Below are 24,234 nucleotides of genomic sequence, written 5' to 3'. Positions count from 1 at the left end.
CTTTTCTTTATTTATTTACTTATTTAATAAGATTATTTTTTAAAAATATTTTTATTATTAAATTTAACTATTTAGCTTTATATAAATAATTTTTTTTATAATTTTTATACTTTTATATTAATAATTATGTAATTTTTAAAAATACCTGTTTTTGCATTTTAAGGTGAGGCACTGTAAAGTGGTCGTAGACTTTTGTCCTTACACTGTACTTGTCGAGTGACACATAATGTTGGACCTAGCTCAACTCATGCGCTCCGCGGTCGGCACGGATTGTTTGCCCGTACAGCCTGGAGCTGCATATAGTTGTCTTGCATGCATCAAATCTTCATTGCTATAATATATTACTCAAGGTTTGAGCTAGAAACAATGTTAGAGGTTGGGAGATAGTATTCTACTCTCCACTCTGCAGCGCAGTGCGACCTGGAAGCTTCGAAGGATTGGGGGAACTCGTGGTATCGTGGGCTACACTTAGAGGATCACTTGAGGGGTATAACAAAATAGTTGGCATTCATGCTCTAGTCATAGAGCATGTTAATCCTTTCGCTAGCTCAAAGGATTTACCTCCTTCGCGCTCCTTCAAACTTTTATTCCTGCTGCTAAGCTCTCAGTGTTACTCACCAGAGGGCTGTGTATACAACAGTGTATCTCAATCCTCATTTGTGTTCCCACCGCCATAAAAGGCATTCGCCGGCTTACTGTTTGCTCGGTTCGCTTCAACAGGTGTGACGGTAGGTAGAGTATTCCGTTGGTAAATATGATCGAAAGGGTAGAAGTGGCAATTTTCTCGAAGCATAAATACGAGCACCCTTCCAGGTTCCGACAGTATTGAGCTGATAAAGCATTAGACGCCAGCCAGAGCAACGCAATTCATCTTTTATCTAACATAACTTAAATTTCAACATCCGATATCTACCAACACATCAAAATGGTGCAGTTTAATATTGCCACTCTTGCTTCTGTAGCAATCCTCTCCAATGCTTGCTTCGTGTCTGCGAAAAGTTGCCGTAGTGGCGGCATCTACTGTGGTTATGCTCTGCAGCAGAAAGGCAAGTGTTTGCTCCTATATTTTTGAAGTTTCCGGTGTTGAGAAGGAAATGAGAAGCAAAACTGGTTGTGTCTTGTTTTGATTGAGACATATAAGTATGCTAATAATTTGGCTTGCTTCATAGGCCAGTATCGCGACGATATCATCGTCGAACTGAAGGCCTCTCATCAGCCAACTGACGGCCGGCACATTGATCATTCTTTGTTCTCATGCCTTCAACACGGAAAAATTGACTTCCAGAAATTCTGTAACAATGGTTGTGTCGGTGGTGACAAGAAGGATGACTATTGCTCCTAAATGCTTAAGAGAATACGTGCATGAATATGTGACAGAGATTGTGATATAGTGCCGCTTCAATGCATGTGTTCATGACCTTATAACTTTTCATCATTTATTCTGGTATGCTGGATATGGGATACTCACGGGATGTCATCGGTGGATAGCAGGGCATACCTTTTTATCATGGCCTAGCGTTCTGCGTTTATCGCTTTAGTAAACCCTTCCCTCAGGGTATAGGCTTCGAGCACGTGTAATATTAGATTTGCAGCCTGTAGTTAGAATAGAGTTACCACTGACCTCTCATTGATTGTTATAAATAGCTGATAGCTGAATATCATGACCAGGAAGCATGAAGTAACCTCTGCTAGGGCAATCAGTTTTACATAAACACTAGTGCTGCTTCCACAGCAAGTCGAACAAGTCTCATATCAACCCACCATTAGTATTTCGCTAATTAACCTCTATTTTAGAAATAAAAGCAGGTGCTTCGATCTTGCATCCCTCTCCCTTTCCCCAATAACAATACATAAGCCGCATTGGTAAATCATTTCTTGAGCTTGTCCAGCTTGTCGAGTCTTGCGTTTTCGAAGTAATAGGCAGTCCAATTTACAAAAAGTTGCACAAGAAAGACATACCCTTGTGGTCCTATCCATCCAAAATTTCCAAACTCAGGGTCTGTCCAGGCAGTTCCAGGATAGAAGATCGCGGACAAGCCAGCAACGGTGGTTAAAGAGCCGACGATTGCCGCAACGAAGAGCGAGTCCTTAGCAGCCTCAATGTTGGCATTGCGTCGGCTGAGCAAGTAAAGTGAGGTTAGGGCGGAGAGAGCGCCAAAAGACATACTCTGTCCGTTGTGAAACTTAGCATGAGGTGGCCAGCGTGGATTAAAGACATGCGTATGGCTCCAGTCGGCGAAGTATGCTGCTGATGCGAGAAGGATATTACCACTTGCCATCAGGCCGCGTGGAAGTGAATCAAATGCTTGAAACATTGGAAATATGGGGGTTCTTTGTGTATTACTCAAAAGTGCGTGTGTAGCTTCGAATTCAGGTACGCGAGGAAATACTGCCCGTATTTATGTAAACCTTACTCCATTGATCACCGCTCTTGTCGGAGTTTCTCGCTGTCAACGCCACCTACATGTACATAGGTGTTTAGCTAACCCCGAACTCCGTCTAATGGCTACTCCACTGAAATAGTGACAGAGGGTTAATGTTTGTTTCTTTATTTGCCGGCACTCCCACATCTACATAGACGACATCTCTTTTCTGTTGAATCACACGACAATTTAATTTGAGATTTTAATTTATCGTCCACAGGTGAAATACTTGTCAAATATTACACAAAGATCACACCTGACAACCAGACGGTCGAGCAGAAAAGTATACATTGGGCTACTCGAAAAGGTTTAGTCTTTAATGAATGCTAGAGTTGCATACTATCAAGCGTAAGAGAAACACGGTCGCAGATGTAGTATAAGAAGCGCCTTCTCGTACCAATTCAATGAGTAGGTGTAGAAGAGGCCTTTTCTTTCTCTTCTAGTGCTTTCTTTACCGCAGGGCGGTCTAGAAGACGCTTTATCCAACCCGTGTAATTAGGAGCTTCTTTCTCTAGATCGACACCTGCAGATTCCACTGCATTCTGTCCGATCAAAGCCCAAGTGATGAAGCTCAAGTCGGCATAAGTTGCCTTTTCTCCCACCAGATAATTTCTGCCTTCGAGTATCTTGTTCAACACGCCAATAACACGCTTGATCTCGTTCAAATAGCGCTCCTTTGCAGAGGGTAGCTGTTCATGATGAAACCTTGCAAACCAAGTATATTGACCTATATTGCCAATCTCGAATTAATTTTTAACACTTGGGTCGGCTGCTGTGGATTAAACTCACCGAAATACGGACCTTGGCCCGAGACTTGAAAGTACAGATATTGCTTCTCCAGCCACTTTTGCGGACTTTGGAGGCCATGAGAAATCTTCTGTTCGATATCATAGCTTTCGACAAGGTATTCGATGATGGCACCAGATTCCCACAGCGTGAGGCCAGTATTTGGGTCATGAATCGCAGGTACACGGCCATTTGGGTTTATGTCAGTGTACGGGGCTGATTTGATAGAAGAGAATGTCTCGTGAACAAGAGTGTATGGCAACTTCAATTCCTCAAGAATTATTACGACCTTCCATGGGTTTGGCCCGCTGCTATGAGCATGAAGGGTGATGAGTTTGATTGAAGACATTGTGGAAAGTGGCAGTCAATTCTCGTAACTGAGTGAGTGAAAGAACTTACGGTTATTCCATCATAAAGCTGTGTCTATAGCTGGCAAGGCGCCTTAAATAAACCTGTCATTGATTTGGTATGGGGCTCTACCCAGTGTGATCTAACCAGGCCGATTACACTTAATTCCGTCTGCCACAACGTTTAGCTGAATAATTAATATGCCGAGGTTACAAAATTCGGGGAGAAGAGAGACCGATTGGCATTCAAGATTTTCAGTAGACTATGAGATGTAGCAAATAATAGCAATCGCTCATTCTAGGATTGGTTTCAGTGTCCAGGACTTTCCGAAGTATGCACTCAGAATCGACGCTGATGTATCGTTTTGGGAACGTTTGTCAACCCTGATTTCAAAGCATCATCTCATGCACTCCTTAGCACTCGCTGACTTTTTCTGGGGATTATGATTCAACTTGAACGTAATCTCGGAATCCCGTGTCTTTGGAAAGAGCTTGATACAATTGTGCCTCGCATAGTGAATACGATGAATACCCCGAAATCCGTCCAACGAGAGCTAACAGGGGCTGCTTTAGGTTATCCTAGCTAGCCCAATGCGGAAGCATTTTGAGAGCTGGTGGTTAGCCGCGCGTTAAGGTTCATTGGATCGATGTTGCATTTGTCAGCTGTTTTACCGGAATCTATGTGGTTTATGCTCTTAACTTTGTGATGGAAGTTCTGTCTCATCATGGAATATTCATCTGTTCTCCACCTGGACATGGCCAAGGCGGAGTATTTTGACAGTGAACCCTTGCCCGTACACCTCCTCGTGAAATCTAAGCACATTGGGAAGCAGCTTTCCCTAAGCTCCTCAGGACCAAAATACTTCGTCTCTACTCCGTAGTTGTTGGCCGCATACAGCAAGCGAGAACGATATCGCAATATGGTTGGCGTTGCGGGACGTAGTAAGGCTTGTAACACCTGTAAGGCGCGACATGTGCGGTGCGGTATGTCAAACGCTTGCACTCTTTAACTTTAGCTGCATTACGGATATGGACTGATGTGATCCAATGACTGCGGTAGATGCGCGTCATCCAATCTGTCACCGGTGTGAGAATGGCGGTTTTCAGTGCAAGGGATATAATCGTCCCCTTTTATTTGTTAATGCCACAGTACAAACTGCTAAGCATAACATATCGGGACAGAGAGATGGCGGTACTCGTGGCTCCTCAATGTCACAAGACAGGCAGAACGAACGGATGAAAGACCATGCTGATAATCCCAACATCGGAAATACATCCCTATCCCGACCGGCGTATGACGATACATTGTCTTTTGGCACGTCACCCTTGGAGCTGTGTTTTCAACCTTTCTTGCGGATTTGGCCGTCTAACGATGTTGTCTTCACCACCTCTTACGCACATGTAGCCATTGCAGCTACTGCGACTGAAAGCAGCATCACCACCCACATAGGCTCAAGTAACCTCCTTATCGGCAGCCGCGTATGGGCCCAACTTCATGGAGATGCCGCCAAACAAGTACAAACTTTCTTACACTACCTTCTCATTGCACAGGGTATGAGTCTGGGAATATTAGAGGGTCGTCAACAACAACTTGACAGCCTTCAATCCTTAGCAGTTAAGCTGTCTGTTGAGGCAGCCGCATTGGCGCTTCATGGGCGTCTCACAAAGCATACAGCCAATGTGCAGCAGGCGATCATGATATATCAATTGGCGTTACGTCAACTCAGGACTCAGCTCTCTCATATGAACATCAATTTGATTTCATCACCGATTCTCAACGTATCCATATTGACAGTTGTCATGAACATGACTCTTTTTGAGGTATGTCGTTTCTATTCACTATATAATTCTTCAACGCCACATTGAATGATTTGTCCTTCAAATAATTACTAAAATGTGATACAAATCAAAGTGGATCACGAATTCAACTAGCAGCGCGTGGAAGGAACATGTTCGCGGTTTGGCTGGATGGGTAGAAAGGTGTGGTCCGGAGGCCTTTCGACAGGAAGACATGAGGTTTGCTTTTGAGAGAGCCAGGGCACATATTGCAAGTAACCTTTCTTCGTTTTCATTTTAGTTCTTTACATTTTCCATTTTATGCCAACGTCCTTGTTCTTTGGCTGACATGGAGGCACTTAGATGCTTCTCCATATGGATGAGGCCCAGAGGACTTTTCTCGAAGAGCCTCGCTGGCAAACTATTCCCTGGAGTGATAATCCGAATCAGAGGTCCTTTGCAAACCGCTATATCGACATTGTTTGTTGCATCCCAGGTATATTGGAAGATGAAAAGCAACGGGTCAAAATCCGCCGCGAACACCCTGGCAACGATACAACATGGTCATGCAATCTACGCCAATCCTTAAGGCATCGAGTCATCATGCTTTATCATAAACTTCTCAACATACGTTGGGAGTGGGAGTTGCAGCATCCTATCTGCTGTTTCGAAATATCTCAGGAATCCAGGACGAGGGGAAGAAGAGCGTTGTCCGTCAACGAAGCAACGGGTCAGCCAATCTTCAACTCAGTGCTGTATTTCACAGATTTCCGACGGGCCGTGGAGACTAACTTCTACCATTCCTGTCTGCTGATTTTACATGACGTTGCAAGAGGCTTGGGCATCATGGACGAGCTGAAGGATAACCAAGCATCACATTCCTGCTTCTCGCACAAGACAAATTCGCCGCTGACATTTCCACACGATATTGAGTCGGATCGTAACGCTGTACGCGACATCTGCCGCACTGTGGAGTTCCTTTTGCAATCGATGCATGGGCCGGCCGGCGTTTACGTTCTCATGTTTCCTTTGCGTGTCGCACAGATATACCATGATTTTCGGTTACCATCACGAGATTATAGGAAGAACAAAGTGAATGATATAAATGCAGAAACTTCTGTGCCTATGCCTAACGTGTACAGGCGCGGTTCGGATGCTCACACTGTAAAGTCACAATCTGACGTATATCTCGATAAAGGTTCTAGGGGCCATAACGGAAGCCCCAGCAATCTCAGACACATCGATGACGCAGCAGGCCCTCACACTTATAACTCAGATAAAAAGCAGACAACAGTGGTATCGGAAGGTAGCATAGTGGCCAAGCCTGAGCAGCAGGCTGTTATTTCGGAGTGGATCCAGAGGATTATGCGGCACATCAACGATGTACACGGCTTCAGCGTATCGAAAAGCTACGTCTCAAAGAACGGTAGTTAAACAAAATATCCGAGCCAAAAATAGTCTCCAACACATTAGCCTGACCTACAGCAAGGGGAATATAGTCCATGATAGAACGAGGCAGTAGTTTATCAATTACCGAAGCCAATTGCCTTAGATTCAACCAGTCATTAAATATAACGAACTTCTAAAGGTGAATCACAATCTCCTTTCAACAATGTTCTTTAGTTTGGCCAAGTCTATTGCCTCAACCTTTCTCTCCTTAAAGCCCACCGTCGTCTCAGCCATACAAAGCGCATTATAAATTGCCTCCTCTGTTGCATCGGCTGTTGCCTCAAATAGCCCATCAATCGTATCATTATCGGACATTTGTACGCCCAAGAGCTGCGGAACATAAGGATGAGTAGGGCGAGCACCAGTCATAGAGATTTCTTGAAAGGGGGTCTTGTTAGCATTAGAAAATGCAAGGAAGATATCCCCCGATGTGTTGCTACCATAGCCACCGACTTTGGCCAGCCCGACTGTGGCACGCTTGGCTAAGCGTTGGAGCTGGACAGGAAGAAGTGGAGCATCAGTGCCGACGACGACGATAATACTGCCGTCTTTGCGTGGCTCTTTCTCTCCTGGTTTAAGCTGTTCTGTTGCTTGCTGCCCCTGTTCTTTAAGAATTTGGCCTACTGGCACGCCACCGATGCGGAGGTTGTCTGGCGAACCGTAGTTGGCTTGGACAAGCACTCCGACGGTGTATTGCGCCTCATTTCCATCAATATCGAAGCCCTTTACAATGCGGCTGCTAGAACCAGTGCCGCCCTTGAAGCGATGGCAGATCATGCCCGTCCCGCCACCCGTATTGCCCTCCGAGACAGCATCTGCATTTGCGCCTCGAATACCCTTGACAATGTGCTGGGGCGTGACGGCGAATCTGCTCTGGTCGTTGAGATAGCCATCAAAAGTCTCGGCAACGGTGGGGAAAAGAAACAGATCGAGTTCTTTGTCTGGATTGGAGTGATACTGAATAGTATACTCCCAAATTCCACGATACGCATCGCCAACAGCGGAAGTAGTAGTCAGGACAATTGGCGAGGCTAAAAGACCTGTTTCGTTGAGCCAGTGGGATGATGTCAATTCTCCGCAGCCATTGAAGCTAAAGATGCCGGCAAAACTGGAATATTTGTACCAGTCAGGCCGGGATAGGATAACCGTGACACCAGTGTTGATATCAGGGGATTGCACTTCACTGCCAGGAGCGTTATGGATAGACTCGGTGTGAACGAGGACGCCAGGGACGTCGGTAATGGAGTTGAGGCGGCCGGTAGGCCACTTTCCCAGGCGAAGCTGAGGTATGAGTTGGCGGATACGCTGGCGAGGCGCAGATTGGCTCATGTCGGATGATATCCAAGAATATGTAGCTTGAGGCTAGAAGTTATGAGAATAAGTGCAGCGGTTATCTGTTAATGTTGTTCAAGATAGACTAGGCATATGCAGCCTTTTGTAAGTGAGGAGCTTGTTCATCCACAAAGAGCCAAGTGCCAGGAATGGCAATTGTCGAATGAAGAAGCTACGCGAGTCTATCGGCGATTGAGTCACTCTAGCGTGGGGTAGATTAAAAAATTATGCGGTCGCCGTTGCAAAAGTGCGTCTCGAGGCCGAAAGCCGAGCACCGTTTCCTATAATTAAGCCGGCATTTATCAATTAAGGGATGGCAAAACCCGCGTTTACGTATGAGATTCGGAGATTCGTATTGGCCGCACCACATGTTGCTAGGAGTGATAGCAATTTATTGAGTTAAATCTGGGGATGTGACAGAGAGGGTGGGGTGATTCAAGGAGGAATACGGAGTACAAGACGCTACTAAACTGCGTCAAAATGCCAATAAAGGGCTGGTGGAAGAGAACAAGCAAGGCCGGAGTCTAATACATGTACGAAGTTGTTCTTACTCTGTGCAAATTGTAAGGGAAACGTTCGTCCTCGAGTTTTTGAATGTATCGTAAAATACCTACATAAATTAGCAACGTCGTTAGGCAGCATCTTATTTGCTGACACAGCTGATAAAGGTCGTCCAGAATCATGCTTGGGGTCTGCGTTCATCCCTCTACATCTCGTATTTCTCGTATATGACTTGTGTAATAATTGTGGTCCTTTTTTACGTATAATGTTCGAAATCCGCTCGGATTTTCCGGGAAGAGGCTATCAGATCGCTTCTAATTTATACCTTATCTAGTTTATTTTGTCTCCCCGATTGGAAGCCTGACTCTTTGAGATGAGACTCCCGATACCTCAATTCTCGATCTCATTGTATACATCAATATGTCTCAGAGTTCACCACTACATATAACTTTATTCGTAGTACACATCGGATATGTCGGAAACAATTCATGGGCTTACTTGGATCGGTATGGCCAACAGATGATGGTCAATATACTGAGCAGGGCGCCACTAGCCAGAAGCCGGCACTCATGTACCGATCGACAACGATTCGCTTCTCATTATGTCTATAAATAGCGGTTGAATGATATCACCGGCCCGAGCCGGGCTCCAGCCAGGAATATAGCTAGACATAAAAACTGATACTTGCGTATAGTAGTAGCGTGGATAGATACATGTATAGATTGTAAGCGCGAGACCTTGTAAAATTTCAGCCCCACAACTGAATCAAAGGCAGATATATGAATCATGCAATCGTCTATCGATAATCATGGTCATAAGCTCGCCAGCTATTGAAGTCAGTTTCCCTCCCAGTACAGATATAACAAGTTGAAACTGGTGGTATCAAATATTACTTCCCCAAGCTCATAAATCATCAGTGTAGCATTGAGGAGTATCAATATGCTACTCTGTTTATTCTTCGAACGGTTAGGCCCAACTCAATATGTTGATTCATGAATAGTCGGCTTCCCAGGATTGCTGTACATGCCCATGCCAATGCTCTTAGATATCATCACTCAATGCCTTGAGAATATCCCTTGCCTCGTTTCTCACATTCTCTACAATTACTCCTGCGTCTTGCACACTCCGCACTAGCCCTACACCTGCGCCAACATACGTTGCAAGTCTCCCCTCTGGACCCCAGCCAGCATCGCCACTCTTAGCCGCCTCATCGTGTAGCACCTGGAGTTTTTCGAACGGAACGCCAGCCTCGTGATCAATCCAGCTACGGTTGATGAGAGTTCGAGGTGAAAACTGCTCGGGCCAGCCAAATGTGCCACGCAAATGGTTGTACAACTGAGTCCGCAGCGTGCTTTTCGCACCATCAGATGCTCGGACCACTTCATCCTGGTAACCCTTTGCGATGCGTGCCTCTGAGGCAGCAAGGAATCGAGTCCCCATGGCGACACCAGCAGCTCCTAGTGACAAGGCGGCTGCCACTCCATGGCCATCAATGATTCCTCCCGCTGCGACGACAGGTATTCCGGACTCCTTCACGGCATCTGCCACTTCAGGAAACAGAACAATGGTCCCTGTGCTCTCCTTTGCCATGCCGTGTCCGCCAGCCTCAGAGCCTTGAACAACCAGAACATCTGGAGGGGTTAGGCTGTTTACAGCGGCAATCGCATCACTCAGCGTGCCGACCTGAATCCACACCTGGGTATCACGAGAGGCTGAGCGAAGAGAAACTGTCCACTCGTCCAGCTCTTTCTGGCCATTTCTTGGCGCAAATAGCCAAACAGCGCATGGCTTGTGCTTCTCAATGGCAGAGGTCGCAACCTTCAGATCGCCATTCCATACTTGAAAGCCCACACCAATGGGGAGCAAGGGGTGGCGCAAGCTAGAGGCTGCAACCAGTTCCCTCGCCTTGTCAAGGTCAGCAAATACTCCGTCTGGCTTGGCTTGCGGCCCCATAAACCCCAAGCCACCAGCAGCAGACACGGCAACGGCCAAGCTTGGGCCGGCCATGATGCGCATCGGCGCCCCGACAATGAAAGACTTCTTGACCCATGGGTAAGGACGGGCAAGCAGGCGTCTCAATTCTGCCGTTCTTTTGGTAGCCATGATGAACTGGTTTTTGATGAAGTATAAGGTTTTTCGGATCCAATAGTCGTTGATTCTCGGGTTAGTCTTGATCTAAGCATGCGTACATGAGTGACCTGTCACCACCAGTCAGTACACGCAATCACCCTGGAAGAGAGAGTTTGGTCCTCCCAAGCTATTAAACAAACAGCATTAATGGAAGGTCAGATATCGCCGTTACAGGCAATCGTCATCTCCGCTGCGAAAAGCCTCCAGCTGAAACTCTTGCATGCATTGAGCGCCAACAGGGTCTCTTAGCGCTGCTTTGTAAGAACTCTACAGCAGCCACAGATTCGCCATGACATGGACCTGGATCTGGCGGGGAAAAGAAAAGGAGGGAATGGAGTAGAACTCACCGGCGGGCTTCTTTTCTGTTTTGAGAATCCAGCAATCGGGAAAAGAGTGCAACAATGTCAGCCTTATGAAACCCTTTTTCGGCATTAGGGGCCGAGGTTAGGACTCCCGTGAATTTTTCGGGCAGCGCCGACCGTACGTTTGATTGCTAAGATTCCGCGGAGATGTCCTACGGCGTAGGGTTGCAGGAGAAAACATATCGTCATTGGTCGCAAATTGGCATCCAAGCTTAATAATGATAGTCTGTGGCGCATACAGCTTCTCCGTGGCTGTTTAGCAGATGTTACTGTTGAAGTTTAAGGAAGTTAGAAAGAGAAGCTGGAGGAATTTTAAATAAATAGAAGGAATGAGGCGCCGGTTTCAAGAAGTTTTGTTTTAGTAGACAACTACAATACAGCATAGAAAGCAATACAACAACTCCAACACCTCATCTCCAACAATAAATCCCACTCTCAAGACTTTACAAGCAATTATCTATTCGAGCTTCAGATTCACAGCAAGCAACACATTACATTATATTACATTACATTAAATACGAAAATGTCTTCCCGATCTGATAACACTGTCGTCGTCGTTGGCTCTGGCCCAGGAATTGGCACCAACACAGCAGCTGTTTTCGCCGCCAAGAAGTTCAACAAGGTCGCCCTCGTTGCCAGGAACCCCGCCCAGCTTGAGAAGGATGCGGCCACTGTTATTAGTGCTGCCAATGGCAATGTCACCGTCAAGACTTATTCAACGGACGTCATCGACCCTGTCAAATTCACAGCGACACTTAAGCAGATCAGCCAAGATCTCGGAGCTGTGGAGGTCGTCCTTTACAACGCTGCTATTGTCGCAGAGTCGAGACATATCGAAGTCACCGATGAAGAACTCATCCGGGACTTCATGATCTCTACCGTCGCCTTGAACAACCTCTCCAAATGGGCCTTCCCACAATTGACTGAGCTGGCGGCTAAAGATGCTTCTGCCAAGCCTACAGTCATTGTCACTAGCTCTCATCTCCCCGAGACGCCCGAGGCCAACCTCGTCTCCTTGTCCATGTCCAAGGCTGCCCAGAAGAACTTTACCCGATCCCTCCGCCTAGAGTTTGAACCTAAGGGAGTTCACGTTGCCCTTTTGAGCGTCGCGGGGTACGTCTTGGATAGCAACCAGAGGCTGAATGCGAAGAACATTGCCCAGGAGGCATGGAACCTGTACAACCAACCTAATGGAAGCTGGACCGAGGACGTCAGAATTGAGGAGCCATGAACAAATCATGAATAAAAGGAGTTAGAATTGTTACGGCCTGGTAGCGCATTGCAAGTTTAATGTAGTTTTATGAATAATGTCTTCTTAATAAATATAAATCATACTTATGCCTCATTCACCAATCGTCCAATTGCCTACATCATAGTACCAAATAATATCGTCGTAAATTATAGAGCTAGATAGAAATATTACGAATCGAAGGCTTTCGATCTACCAGAGCTATAACACAGTCTCTAATACACACCTCGCGAACCTCAAACCGAGCTCAGCCAAAGCTGGATGATTTAGCACATAAGACCCCAGATTATTTTAGCTACAGGAGACCACTGCAGCAATGTGGCGTTGATACACGCAGTCGTGTGAAGCTTGCCTTTCCTATCTGGGAACTTGGTCCCGATGCGGTCAAGTTATGCATTTTGAGACATGAGATCCGCGCCCAACATCCAGCGATTGCATTAAGCTGAACGAATAACAGATCCTCCTGATGACTTGACTGAGGCGCCAGTAGCATTTGTGTCCTTCATCAAATACACATAGGCCTCAGCAACCTCGTCAGGCGTTCCGGGCCTCCCGACTAGCGATTGCCTCGATGCAAGCTCAAATATTGCAGACGCCATCGTTTCGCCCGTCTCCTCAGTCACCATGCTCGTCACCGTGATGCCAGGCGCAACTGTATTTACACGTATCGGGCTAATATCAACCGCTAGCCCTATGGCCATACCCGTAGTGGCAGAGCCAACACTAGAGAGAACGCCCATGCCTGGCATCGGTACATCTTCGACATGGCCAGCAGTAAGAATGATGGACGAGGTGCCTTTGTTGTTCATGTATTTGGGTCCCAGTTTTCCGAGGAGTGCCAACTGAACAAATCTTGGAACAAACAGTCCATGAATGGTTTCGTAGTCAACTTCTGAAAATGGAACAATTCGGCCTCGTCTATTGCTCACGCTGTGAACAATATGATCGAGAGGTCCTCCGGAAGCAGCAACGGCGTCATTGAGTGCCCTTTCGAGCTGCATCTCTGTGTCCTCGCCACCAAGATCGACCACAAGGCCGGATATTCGACTGTCCGAACCGGGTACTGCTTTGATGAGCGCCTTCACGGCGTCGTCTAGTTTCGTCCTATTGGAAGATGCAATGACCAGATGACCAATGTTCTCTGCAAGGGCTAATTTTGCCACGGCAAATCCTATCCCAGATGATCCCCCAAGGACAAGGACTCTGTGGCCTGATATAGACGGCATCTTGACACGGTGTTTTCGTTTGGCTGCGCAATATTCGAGCGATTACAATTATGGTTGTACACTCGTATTTATACTAATACAACGCACTCATACCTAAGATTCAAGCTACATGTTTTTTTTTTCTCCCTCTCACATGGATCTCAACTGAGAGAGCAGCATTTGCCTATCTTGGTCTTTAGCGTAGTAGCAGCAATAGCCTAAATAGGCATTACATGTCAGATTTCTCGTTTCGAATCCCTTAGCTCTTAGTTTAAGGGCGCAAAGGCGCAAACTACGTTAGTCAAGAATCGGCCCCAAGGTGACACGACTTCAAGAATACTGAATGAAATGCTATATGTGGACTAAACGCTATACCTAGATGAGACACCATACCTAGATGAGATGCCATTCCTATATGGAATGTCATACCCAGATGAGATTTCATACGAACAGGCTACAATAACGTTGGAGTGAGAGAAAAAGGCCGTCATCTGAATTATTATCAAAGTCCCAGCCAGGAACATGTATTAAACTCAATCTTTGTGTATACATGTATTGATGATACTTTGCCTAAGACAAATTCTGCTAGGTCAAGGTACAGCCAGGTTCGAGTAACTCCATATATCATCATGGTATTCAAAAACAGATATCCTCGCCATTACGATTACAACACGGCAGTAATAAATCGCACATTCAAAGCGTTAGTATGGAAAATCAACCAGCGAAACAGATCAAAAGGCTCGTGTGCCGCATTAAAAGATATCAAAATCGTAAACAGACGCCTGCCATAATCAACGCCCTCATATCTCATATTCAGTTAGGTAACCTCTTGGAGGCCCCGTGGGTTGGAATGGGTAGCTTCCCCGCCATATGGAGAGCCATGGCTCTGAGAGCTAGATCCTGGTTCTGCCTCTGCCGCTTTGGGTGCCTGCCCGTCTTCGGAATACATGTAATCAGGAGGAGGTTCTGCGTCCTCAGGAATCTCCAGGACTTCTGGCTCAGAAATAGATGCGGATTGCTCATTAGAATCTTGCTCAAACCCAGGAGCTCGATCGCAACACTCGTGATATGCAGGAGCCGCGGCACCGAAGCCAACAGTAGTTTCGAATGCGCTCTGTCGGATCTGTTGTAAGCCACGTCGCTCGTCTTCCAAGGCTCTTGCTGTCCTTCGAATAGACTCTCTTCTCGATGCGCTAACCGTCTTCATGGCCTCAACATACTGCTTCTGAGCATCCAGCGCTTTCGCCAATGTGGCCCCCAGCCTTTCCAAAAGTTCGGTATTTTGTGACTTGCTAGTGAATCGCTCTTGTGCTGCCGCCCTCGCACTGACAAAAAGTTGAGCAAGAGCGTTCTTAGCTTGTATCAGATCAGGTCCAGGAGGTTCCTGTATTGCTTCGATTGCATCGGTGCAGAGCTCAAGTCCGCGGTTGATATATGCAACACAGCGTTTCAGAATCGTATGGACGCCACGTTGTGAGAATATATCTGAGTGGTTCTCGAAAACTGCGCGCTGTTTCTCAAACAGGGCACGTTCAATCGCCACCTTGACAGCTTGAGCGGATCTGACGCCTCGCACGGCCGCCTTAAGTGCTTCAGTCCTCTCTTGCAAGGCCAACTTGGCCAACTTGTGTGACTCTTCCTGTTCATCCTCGTCTGCAAATCCCGCCGTGGGACCGTCGAAAATACGCGAATACAGGTCATCGATTTCTTTGTGCGCAGCGCCGTGTCGATTCACCAACTCTTGTAAATCCTTCATCTCGACCGTCAGGGCCGCCTTATCCGCCTTGAGATCATTCAGCTTGGCTTCGACTTTGTGACGCTTCTCAAGCACTTCGTGGTATGCCTTCTCCTCTCGCATTGCCTTGTCCTCGAAAGCACTCTTCTTATTCAGCACGGTATAGACGAATTTCTTGGCGACCGAGTCCCTGTAGCTCTTGTGGCTCTTCAGCTGCGAGTTGGCCGTGGCAATGGCTTTCTCAACCTCGGGCTCGAGATCAGCCAGTCGTTTGTCAACATGTTCAATTTTTACCTGGTTGTTGCCGAAAAGCCCAGGTGCATGTGCTGTAGCTTCAAGCTCGCCCAGAAGCTGTGTGTTTCGCGATGCCGCGTCTTCAATGGCCTGTCGCACTTTTCGCTCGGCCACTGGATCTGACGGCGCACGCACTTCGCGATGAGTCGGCATGTTGGTCGTAGGAGGTGGTACAAAATCAGAAGCTGCAGCCTTTCGGTCAACCATGGATGCCATTGAATCCATGGCGACAAAGCAACTGATTTACGCGTTTACGATGTTGCTTCACGATTGATGTTGAAGATGAATTACGCGATTTCGCGTTTACGAACCTCCAGAAAAGCGGAGAGCCGGTGTCGTGGGACCGGGGCATATTTACCTAGAATGCTATTGATGTGGTAAGACGGGAAATTAAAGCAAATACTAGATAGACTATGTAGCCCAGATTCCAACGCTGCTCAGGAGATCATCTCCAATAGTCGTCATCTTACCGCAAACTCGACAAAGATTTGTCATCAACTGGAAGATTACAGCATAGGGCGAAGCAGGGCCCGTCAGCACTTAGGCGTATTTGCCTGTATATGCAATACTATTCGCTGCGCCACGAATGGAATCATGACCATACGTGGAAAAATAGTGCCCTAAACCAGTGACAAAACAGCTGGTTCACAGCCGCTTCACTGCCTCGCTATTTGTAGTTTCCAAGATCCCTCTTGTGACGCTAACATAATAGGGGGTACTAACTGCAAAACGTTGCTCCTCCATCAGCATGTCCCGCCTGCATATTCTAGACAAGCTTCAATGACATAATGTGCCCCAGTAGTTAATTGTAGCTGCAAGAACTACTTTGTATTAATCTGCTTCTCTGCCCAACGACGTCAGTGCAGCATCTGCTGGCTAAATCCGGACCGTCGGTTCTTGAGCGCGGCACATCTCCCGGCTTCTTTACCCCAAAATGAGCGAAGCCATCACCACCTAAAGTGCATCTCCGCGGGGATTGATTCCGGATGAGTCAGCGGTGAGAGCTGGTTTCTTGGCCAATTCGGATTCAGCTCGGAACACACAATGGGCGCAACACAAGTTGTGTTCTGCCAATAGGAAAGAGAATGCGAGCAGCACGTTATTAGTTTGTGAGAGATATTGGTCACTATTACAAAGCCATGTTTGTTCCATTCATGGCAGTGAGCTGTCAAGTTGTATTAAAAGCCATCATTCCGCAAGCAGTTTCGAGAAGTCCTCAAGTCTTCAGACGACTACTCCACCATAGACCAACTCGCGTCTTCCTCCCTTCAGTCACAACAACACAATTACAAGCATTTACAATGGCTGCTAAAACTATCCCCACCCTCCACTACCTTGACATCGGTAGAATGGGCCGCGGTGAAGTCGTGCGGTAGGTATTGTGCTAGCCTAGCAGCTGATCTATAACCAACCCTCTACACTTCGAGCAATAAGTAACTAATACAAATATTAGCCTGTTCATGAGAGACGCGGGGATTGAATTCAACGATGTCCGACATCCTTATGATGACACATGGCCCGCTGCGAGCGAGAAACTCAAGCAAGAGGGCATTACCCGAACTGGCAAGGTGCCTGCGCTCTTGATCAATGGTGTTATCATCAACCAAGTTAGTGGCTCAACCAGCCCGATCCGTTGAAACCTTAGATTGGACGCTGACCGTATTCGCTCCATATAGCATATTCCCATTTTGCGATACCTCGCTCGAGATATCGGCCGCTATGAAGGCGAAACAAATTATGAGAAATTTCAAGTTGATGCCGTTTCAGATGTTTATAATGACTGGAGGGTAAGTTCAATTAACAACTTTTACATACCTGCCCGTTGTATATACTAATGAGCGAGATGATAGACTCAATGGGTGGCGAGCCTAAAAGGTGTTACAGATGACTACAGGAACAAGTTTGTACCACAATATTACAATGTCGTGGCAGAGTACTACTCCGCAAACAACGGTCCCTATCTCCTTGGGGACAAAATAACCTACGCCGACTTCGCCGTTTACCAGTCAATTGATAATGATGAGCGAATCGGAGCTTTGCCAGTAAGTCTATCTTTCCAGACATAGCTGATTCGTGATTGCTGACTCACTTAATCTAGTCGAAGCTACCTGAAGCTGTTCAAAAGTTCCGTGAGGCCTTTGAGGCACGACCAAACATTTCGGCTTATATTGATGAGAACCGCCCAAAGAAGGCATAAAATGATTCTTGTTTGCTTGTGACGACAATATCGGCCAAAAGTTGATTTGCACGGAATATTTTCTTGAGATGTGAAAATAGCAACATTTGGACAAGGCTACTATGAAATATCCTCCCTTTCAATATAATTAGTAAAATGATGAACTACATGGTCCACATGCACGATGACAATTCTTGTGAACAGTTTAATGAAGGAAATCGTAAGATGTCAAATAAACTACCAGAGCTGGTGATGGTTGTTGATCAGCCCAAGTAAGATCATGGAGATGTTGGCATAGCTGTGATCATTTATGCGGTCATTGCAGCCAAATGTGAGATGCTATTGAGCCAGATACGTATTATGAGCCGAATGTCGTTGCCAGTACTTATTTTTGCATGATGTACGGAGTACTCCTTACATACTTATCATTTACGCAATGTCTCATCATACTTCGCCCCAGACGTTTCATAGCTATACGTTCATAAGCCTGATGAGTAAGTCACTGCATCGTGCTTCATGTAACGTAACGTTGCAAGTTTTTTATTGAATGAAATAACCTTGCAAAAGACGAGGTAGAAAAGGGCATTTGTTCAAGGGCCCAAACATGGTATTTCGCATAAACTTGGTAAATTGCTCCCCAGGCTGACTGCTCCCTTGCCAGGTGGCATATCCAGGTATACATGCTAAAATAGTAAATGATAGACAAAATACGTAGTGTCTTGCATTTACATTACTACTACTCATCTTAGGTGCAAGGGGAAAATGATCTTTACCTGCCTTCTTAAGCCGCGTATCAAGCAAGGCATGCTGAATGTCGAGCGGAACATTTCCCGTCCGCCGCGATGAAGACTCCGTGTCTATTTTCCCCAAACCTGGTCATTGGCGGGAGGAAATCCAGATGCATAAACCTCTAAATTGGGGGTGTCCGACTAGGCTGATATTAGTGTTTGAAGACGCATGGCAAATCTGCGACCAGACATATGTCAGATTATGAGCCGCTTCATGCGCTGCGGAACGGCATGTGGCCGATGAGATGAGATCCAGATTGCCACATCCCGAAGGCCTGTGCATACAAAGTAAGCATTAGTATCGTAGCGCCTTATGCGTAGGAGAGAAAGACTTAAATCCGTCCCAAAATGTGTCATGCTTATAAAGAATCACTTTCCAGAAGGCATGCCTAAAACTCCACGTCGTAGTGAATGAATGAGTCCCGCCTTTTCATTTCATTTTTTCTTCAAAATGCCCCATCCTGCAAGAATCAGCCCAGATTCCCCCACACGTTTAAAACTGTATTAGCTCCCCGGAGCATATATTCCGCGATTTAACAGGTTGAAATGGCTCATGCCTCCATGGAATAGACTTCGAGTAAGACGCTGGCCAGAAACTTCCAGCTCCTAGCAAATTAATGCGAAACAAGATGCCAGCTGTCAATGCAACTCTTTCCAGAAGTCCTACGATTCTCACACTAAACCTACAACTGGAAGCTGCATGGATACCGGAAGCGATTTCGAAACAAATAATAGCTTAAAAAAACGACTACGAGAGCTGAAGAAAAAGAAAGAAAAAAAGGACCATTCCAGCCCCTTTCCTACCCTTGGTATTTCCTAATACAACTGGCAGGAGTTTACTCCGTAAAACACTCATGCTTTCGCTAAAAATCCACCGAACGTGCCTCCCAGTCGCTGCATAGGCCTTTTTGTCTGCCGATCCGGGCTCGCCGTTGGACCTCGCAAGCAGTCTATCTCGTTCGTTCACTCCGGATTTGTCCTACGTGCTCGTATATTCATACCTGTCTATTAGCGACCGCAACATGTGGAGATGACACACAGACGCCTCGGCAAAACCCACGTACGAGAGCAAATACTAGTAGTACCTGTATTATATTTGTACTCCATTTCTGTGGCTCAACCCCTATCTAACAAGAAGCGAAAGACAGAACGTCCCCGCCCAAAAGACCCATGCCAAGTACTTGCTTCTGCTGCCAAGGTGCACATTTCATACATGTACATACCACATACCGGCACTTACACACAGACACATGTTTTCTGCAGGGGGGGACATGGGCTGTTTGGTTTTTTTACTAACAACCCCTGTCCAGACCATGTCGGTTCCACCACATTCAAAAAATGTCTCGGCCGCTAAATCCCTGTAAGCGGACAAGCAACTCAGAGGATCCCCATGTACTACGTAATTTGGCGAGAACAGGCAATCTGACGTAGCACTACTCCGTATGGCATCTTTAGATAAATGAATGCATATTCTGACCTCATGAGTGCATTGTATTGTATGGCTCATGGTTGAAAGATAGTGCTTAGGGAGTTATAGTCGCAGCATAGCATAGCACTGGCCATGGAGCTTCCACGGTGGCCTATCGCGAGAGTCCAGCCCTCAATACATACTTGTTGGCAATGATGATTCTTGGTGGGGGTTCTCAGTGATCTACTGCATGTCTTTGGGCTTTGGCCTCGTAGTTGGGTCTGAAATCACTGAAGAGGCCGAAATCGACAAAGCAGAGTGCTCCCTTTTCTCCATGGATTCAATGTCATCCTGAGGAATTCAGTACTAAAGCAATACGCGCGTCTAGGGCATCCGATTCACAATACCCGCCATACGTAGAAACGAGCTAAAAGTGATGGAAGGATGATTGATTTTAGTCACCTATTGTCAGAGCCTCTGATTTGTGTTTTAGCTTACATAGCTGCTACAGCGTCATACCAGACTTTCTACGATGACTATGAAAATCAGCAAGATTCACAAAAACTAAGCTAACGTCGCCAAAATCGCTAAAGAAGATTCAAGGAAGATACGACGTTATATTGCAACTCCAATTCATAAAATGCGCAAAAGCAAGAACAGGATATTAAAAAGCATTGCATAGTCGTATTGTGGTAACTAATTATGTTCGAAATATATTAGAAAAAAAGGTATTCAATATCTATGTCAAAGAGTATCATATCGTGAGCATCGTTCGTTTCACGTCATACAGCCACAACACCCTGCCCCAATGGCATGACAAAAAGAAAATTCGAAAAAATGCAATCATAAATGCTGAAAAATAAACATCCTCCTTCTCCCTAAATGCAATGCGATGCGCCATGGATGCAATTTTTTTTTTTTTTTTTTGTTTCATCAAGCCCTTCATGAGCTGTTTTTGACCCGGTCGAAGAACTCTCCGATCTTATGCTCAAATGGAGCAAGGGGGTGTTCCTCTCCGAGGCCAAGGTCATTTAACTTGTATCGAGGGTTTGTTGTGTGCATAGCCATGTAGCCCTGGACACTCTCCTTCCAGGACTGTTCATAGACACCCCTGCCTTTGAGGATCTTGTCCACTCGCTTTGCGGCATCTATCGTCTCATTGCTTACGTCTTGGAGGACGGTCAACATTGGCTTGCCGCTAGTGTCGACACGGTTGTGCAGGTAGTTTCTTGTATCTCCACCCACTTCCTCTTTGTAGAATCTAAGCGGGAGATTAGCTACGGAGCCGTCGTTGTATTGCTGAACGGACATTACTCACGACAGCACATCATTGGAGATGTCGATGAAGCGGGCCATGTCGGGGATCGCCTCGAGGAATGCCGCGACATCGGGATACTGCGCCTTGGGGTAGCAGAAGACGGCATAAGCCACGTTCATTCCCGACATATCCCTGTAGAAATCCGGGAATTTGTTGCCGGCTCGCGTAACCGCCATGTGCTGGAAGCCGTCATGGCGCTCTAAAAGGTTACTGGTGAGGAATTTGAGCACGGAGATCTGAAGCATATTGGCCATGACGGTGTCAAAGTGGTCGTCTGCCTCACGGAGTAGAATTGCAATTGCCTCCAGCAGGTTGTTTGGCTGCCGCTCGCCTCGGAAGAAGCGTTGGTGGAATTGCAGGGCTTCCTGGACCATCTCATTGCTCTGGCCGACAATGTCGTCGTATTGAACAACGAGCCAAGTAAATAGGCCGACATAACCCTGGACTTGTACGGGGTGGTTAGGGTGAGCGAGCTGTTCCTTTTTTGTTAGCCAACACACTTGCACAATAGCGCGCCAATTTGGCCACACAGAACAAAGAGAGAGCGCACCAATCCTTCCGCGTAACCTAGACGGAACCCCTTTGCAGAAATTTTGGTGTCGAGTGGCACACCGAACTCAATGGCTCGCTTGTGCATGTAAGCAAGCAGGCCCTCGACTGCCTCAGCTTTCAACTTCGGCGCTCCGGGATAGTTGAGCTGGTTGAGCATATCGCTGCAGATTGGGGCCACTTGTGCAGCAAGCCTCTTTGGCTCTTTGGCCAGATCCTGACCCGGTTGATTGCTATTGCTGTGCTTTGGAAGGAATTGCTTCAGTGTAGCGAAGATCCGGCGGTAGATGGAAGCGGCCGTGGTGTGGTAGCCAGACCCGCCGTGACCTTTCCGTGCGATGACCATTTTGGTATAAGTTGTGGGATGCTAACAAGCCAAGAGAAATATGGAAAGTTGATAATTGAGAAGAGACAAGCCTCTGTGGCTATCAAAAAGCAAATAATGAACACTAGAGTATAGTGGTGAAAAAAGCAAGTACTCTCTTAAGCTGATATGAGGATAGACTTGAAGCTAGAGAGGTAGATGAAACGCACCAGACGGGGGAAACCTTGGATCTTTATTCATAGACTCAGCCCCCGTCCCGGTGGCTAACCTTGTGAACCTAATAAATTACCAAGATAATACCATAATACCCTACCTGTATGAAAGAGTCAAGTCAAGCAGGTGGATTTCCCAATTGAGTACCATAGCCGCGGTCTAGAAGGGAAGAGACAACGAGGTCAAGGGATATGCATCGCTCGGGTATTTGTGGGTGAGACTAGCTTATGCTGTTGGTTGCTAGTTTGCATGGTGGTTTTGCTGCAATTGGAACGAGAGCATGGCTAACGAGTAGATTATTCCATCGTATCTGAGCTTAGGGATATCTATCCACCGATTCATCATGACCCTCGAAAACGTGACTGGGACTCTCTGCCCACTCCGCCCACTTAGTGCATGGCGGTGGGTAAGGAACGGCGAGCAAGAGAGTGATGTATCAAATGTTTATACTGATCTATTGGACCGTATCAAACCTATCTAGGGAAGAAGGATTGACGATCTAGTGACTAGTTAGTCGGCTGAGGCGTCATGTGTATCTGCTGTTCGTGAACCGAGAAATGGGTAAAGGCCTCACCGCGCATGTTCCGGAGGGCACCGGCCGGCAAAGACGGTCACCGAGAAAATGGTGCCTCAGTCGTATCAGTGTAACCACCATTGCATATCATTCAGCTGTTGATCAGACTACTCATTTACCTCCCCTCTCGCTTCCTCTTTCAGCTCGGCCATGCTTCCAATCGAGACGAGTGTGGGGATAAATTCGGTAAACCAGGGCGCCATGAGGGCAGCTTTTCTCTTCTCTTCCTTCTTTTCTCTCCATCTCCTACCTCTCTCGTACAAGCACGTTGGTCCTCCATGCTTGCACCTGAAAGGGGGGCCTCCGAGCGGCCCTGTAGTAGCCATGAATAGCCTCAACCCTTGCTCAGCAATACTTCTTTGCCCTCGTACCATACTTCCGTCTATCCGCCGGCTTCGTACCAGCCAAGGATTCCTCTGCCATCGTGCAGTAGCTCGCATCGTTAACGCCGTTGATATGTGCCCGGGCTTGCCGTCGTGTCCCTCGATGCTGGAAAGCACGGTAGTGAGCTAACTTCATCATGAAGGATCTTCAAACCCCCCAGAGTATGCGTTCATTGCCTCTCCATAATTCACATTGTGGGACGAACAGGTCCGCCTTCACGATCTTAGTTCTTACTACCTGTACAAGATGACGGCCATTTATCTGGCATGTGGAATTCACTAAGTGATGGAGCTGCTCCCTACTCGGTACATTAGAATCTGATCTGAGAAACAAGGAATATATTTGCATGAACACATGTCAGCCACGAAAAAGTGGCTTTCAGAGTCATGTTATGAATGTCAAGTACATCCACTTACTCGTACTATGAATACCAAGGCGTTGGCCTCCACCTGGATTTGCGGATGCGACGGTGCACATTATCTTGCATTAGTATTAACACGTGTTTCCCTTTAGTGGCTTTGCTCCTTTCAGTCCTTTCTTTGTTCATCATATAGATCTGTTCCGTTTCCATGTTTTCATGGCTAGGCGGGCTGAAGAAGCAGCGCTTGTGAGTCTTGGGAAACAATGTGCAAACGTCAAGTTAGCAGCAACAGCCCCTCGACACTAATTCCTAAGCCGCTTGACCTGTCAATTGGCGCTGGTGGAGTAGAGAGCCGTTACACCAAGCGCGCCAAACTCGCCTGGGATAGGGCTATCCGGGGTTCCGCAGACATGGGTAGGCATGTCAAGGAAATGACACGCTCGTGACACTCCGACAGGGCCAAGGGGCCGGTATACACTGCTGCAATGGGGTTGGATCATGCCAGGGCAGACTCCTCTCACTTACATACAGACAGGTACGAGTGCTATA

General features: G+C 46.7%; 11 protein-coding genes across 11 annotated transcripts; 4 read left to right on the top strand and 7 right to left on the bottom strand.

Moving 5' to 3' along the window:
• Nucleotides 1–925: 925 nt before the first annotated feature.
• On the top strand, nucleotides 926–1,342 carry TRIVIDRAFT_38080 (uncharacterized protein; the record flags this gene model as incomplete). The annotated part of the gene is made up of 2 exons (XM_014094012.1): nucleotides 926–1,052; nucleotides 1,170–1,342. The coding sequence occupies 2 exons, from the start codon at nucleotides 926–928 to the stop codon at nucleotides 1,340–1,342; spliced, it is 300 nt and encodes a 99-aa protein (XP_013949487.1).
• Nucleotides 1,343–1,868: 526 nt separating this feature from the next.
• TRIVIDRAFT_39154 (uncharacterized protein) lies at nucleotides 1,869–2,315 on the bottom strand (the record flags this gene model as incomplete). The annotated part of the gene is made up of 1 exon (XM_014094011.1): nucleotides 1,869–2,315. The coding sequence occupies one exon, from the start codon at nucleotides 2,313–2,315 to the stop codon at nucleotides 1,869–1,871; it is 447 nt and encodes a 148-aa protein (XP_013949486.1).
• Nucleotides 2,316–2,824: 509 nt separating this feature from the next.
• TRIVIDRAFT_38308 (uncharacterized protein) lies at nucleotides 2,825–3,558 on the bottom strand (the record flags this gene model as incomplete). Its single annotated transcript, XM_014094010.1, has 2 exons — nucleotides 2,825–3,150; nucleotides 3,213–3,558. The coding sequence occupies 2 exons, from the start codon at nucleotides 3,556–3,558 to the stop codon at nucleotides 2,825–2,827; spliced, it is 672 nt and encodes a 223-aa protein (XP_013949485.1).
• A 1,207-nt stretch (nucleotides 3,559–4,765) lies between these two features.
• Nucleotides 4,766–6,766, top strand: TRIVIDRAFT_64798 (uncharacterized protein; the record flags this gene model as incomplete). Its single annotated transcript, XM_014094009.1, has 3 exons — nucleotides 4,766–5,377; nucleotides 5,469–5,607; nucleotides 5,829–6,766. The coding sequence occupies 3 exons, from the start codon at nucleotides 4,766–4,768 to the stop codon at nucleotides 6,764–6,766; spliced, it is 1,689 nt and encodes a 562-aa protein (XP_013949484.1).
• A 159-nt stretch (nucleotides 6,767–6,925) lies between these two features.
• On the bottom strand, nucleotides 6,926–8,110 carry TRIVIDRAFT_38546 (uncharacterized protein; the record flags this gene model as incomplete). The annotated part of the gene is made up of 1 exon (XM_014094008.1): nucleotides 6,926–8,110. One exon carries the CDS (start codon nucleotides 8,108–8,110, stop codon nucleotides 6,926–6,928), a length of 1,185 nt encoding a protein of 394 aa, XP_013949483.1.
• Nucleotides 8,111–9,340: 1,230 nt separating this feature from the next.
• TRIVIDRAFT_217189 (uncharacterized protein) lies at nucleotides 9,341–10,814 on the bottom strand (the record flags this gene model as incomplete). Its single annotated transcript, XM_014094007.1, has 1 exon — nucleotides 9,341–10,814. The coding sequence occupies one exon, from the start codon at nucleotides 10,715–10,717 to the stop codon at nucleotides 9,656–9,658; it is 1,062 nt and encodes a 353-aa protein (XP_013949482.1).
• A 732-nt stretch (nucleotides 10,815–11,546) lies between these two features.
• TRIVIDRAFT_217188 (uncharacterized protein) lies at nucleotides 11,547–12,450 on the top strand (the record flags this gene model as incomplete). Its single annotated transcript, XM_014094006.1, has 1 exon — nucleotides 11,547–12,450. One exon carries the CDS (start codon nucleotides 11,630–11,632, stop codon nucleotides 12,335–12,337), a length of 708 nt encoding a protein of 235 aa, XP_013949481.1.
• Nucleotides 12,451–12,792: 342 nt separating this feature from the next.
• On the bottom strand, nucleotides 12,793–13,581 carry TRIVIDRAFT_38645 (uncharacterized protein; the record flags this gene model as incomplete). Its single annotated transcript, XM_014094005.1, has 1 exon — nucleotides 12,793–13,581. The coding sequence occupies one exon, from the start codon at nucleotides 13,579–13,581 to the stop codon at nucleotides 12,793–12,795; it is 789 nt and encodes a 262-aa protein (XP_013949480.1).
• Nucleotides 13,582–14,089: 508 nt separating this feature from the next.
• On the bottom strand, nucleotides 14,090–15,814 carry TRIVIDRAFT_232533 (uncharacterized protein; the record flags this gene model as incomplete). The annotated part of the gene is made up of 1 exon (XM_014094004.1): nucleotides 14,090–15,814. The coding sequence occupies one exon, from the start codon at nucleotides 15,812–15,814 to the stop codon at nucleotides 14,378–14,380; it is 1,437 nt and encodes a 478-aa protein (XP_013949479.1).
• A 1,004-nt stretch (nucleotides 15,815–16,818) lies between these two features.
• Nucleotides 16,819–17,942, top strand: TRIVIDRAFT_74722 (uncharacterized protein; the record flags this gene model as incomplete). The annotated part of the gene is made up of 5 exons (XM_014094003.1): nucleotides 16,819–16,961; nucleotides 17,043–17,196; nucleotides 17,266–17,376; nucleotides 17,440–17,631; nucleotides 17,688–17,942. The coding sequence occupies 5 exons, from the start codon at nucleotides 16,891–16,893 to the stop codon at nucleotides 17,784–17,786; spliced, it is 627 nt and encodes a 208-aa protein (XP_013949478.1).
• A 2,961-nt stretch (nucleotides 17,943–20,903) lies between these two features.
• TRIVIDRAFT_39107 (uncharacterized protein) lies at nucleotides 20,904–21,743 on the bottom strand (the record flags this gene model as incomplete). The annotated part of the gene is made up of 2 exons (XM_014094002.1): nucleotides 20,904–21,222; nucleotides 21,280–21,743. Coding segments are annotated over 2 exons (783 nt in total), but the record flags the coding sequence as incomplete, so codon positions are not given.
• Nucleotides 21,744–24,234: the final 2,491 nt, after the last annotated feature.

This window comes from Trichoderma virens, assembly GCF_000170995.1.
Source record: "Trichoderma virens Gv29-8 chromosome Unknown TRIVIscaffold_92, whole genome shotgun sequence".
Lineage (NCBI taxonomy): Eukaryota > Fungi > Ascomycota > Sordariomycetes > Hypocreales > Hypocreaceae > Trichoderma > Trichoderma virens.
The sequence above is the reverse complement of the archived record's forward strand: the minus strand, read 5'-3'. Positions and strand labels throughout refer to the sequence as shown.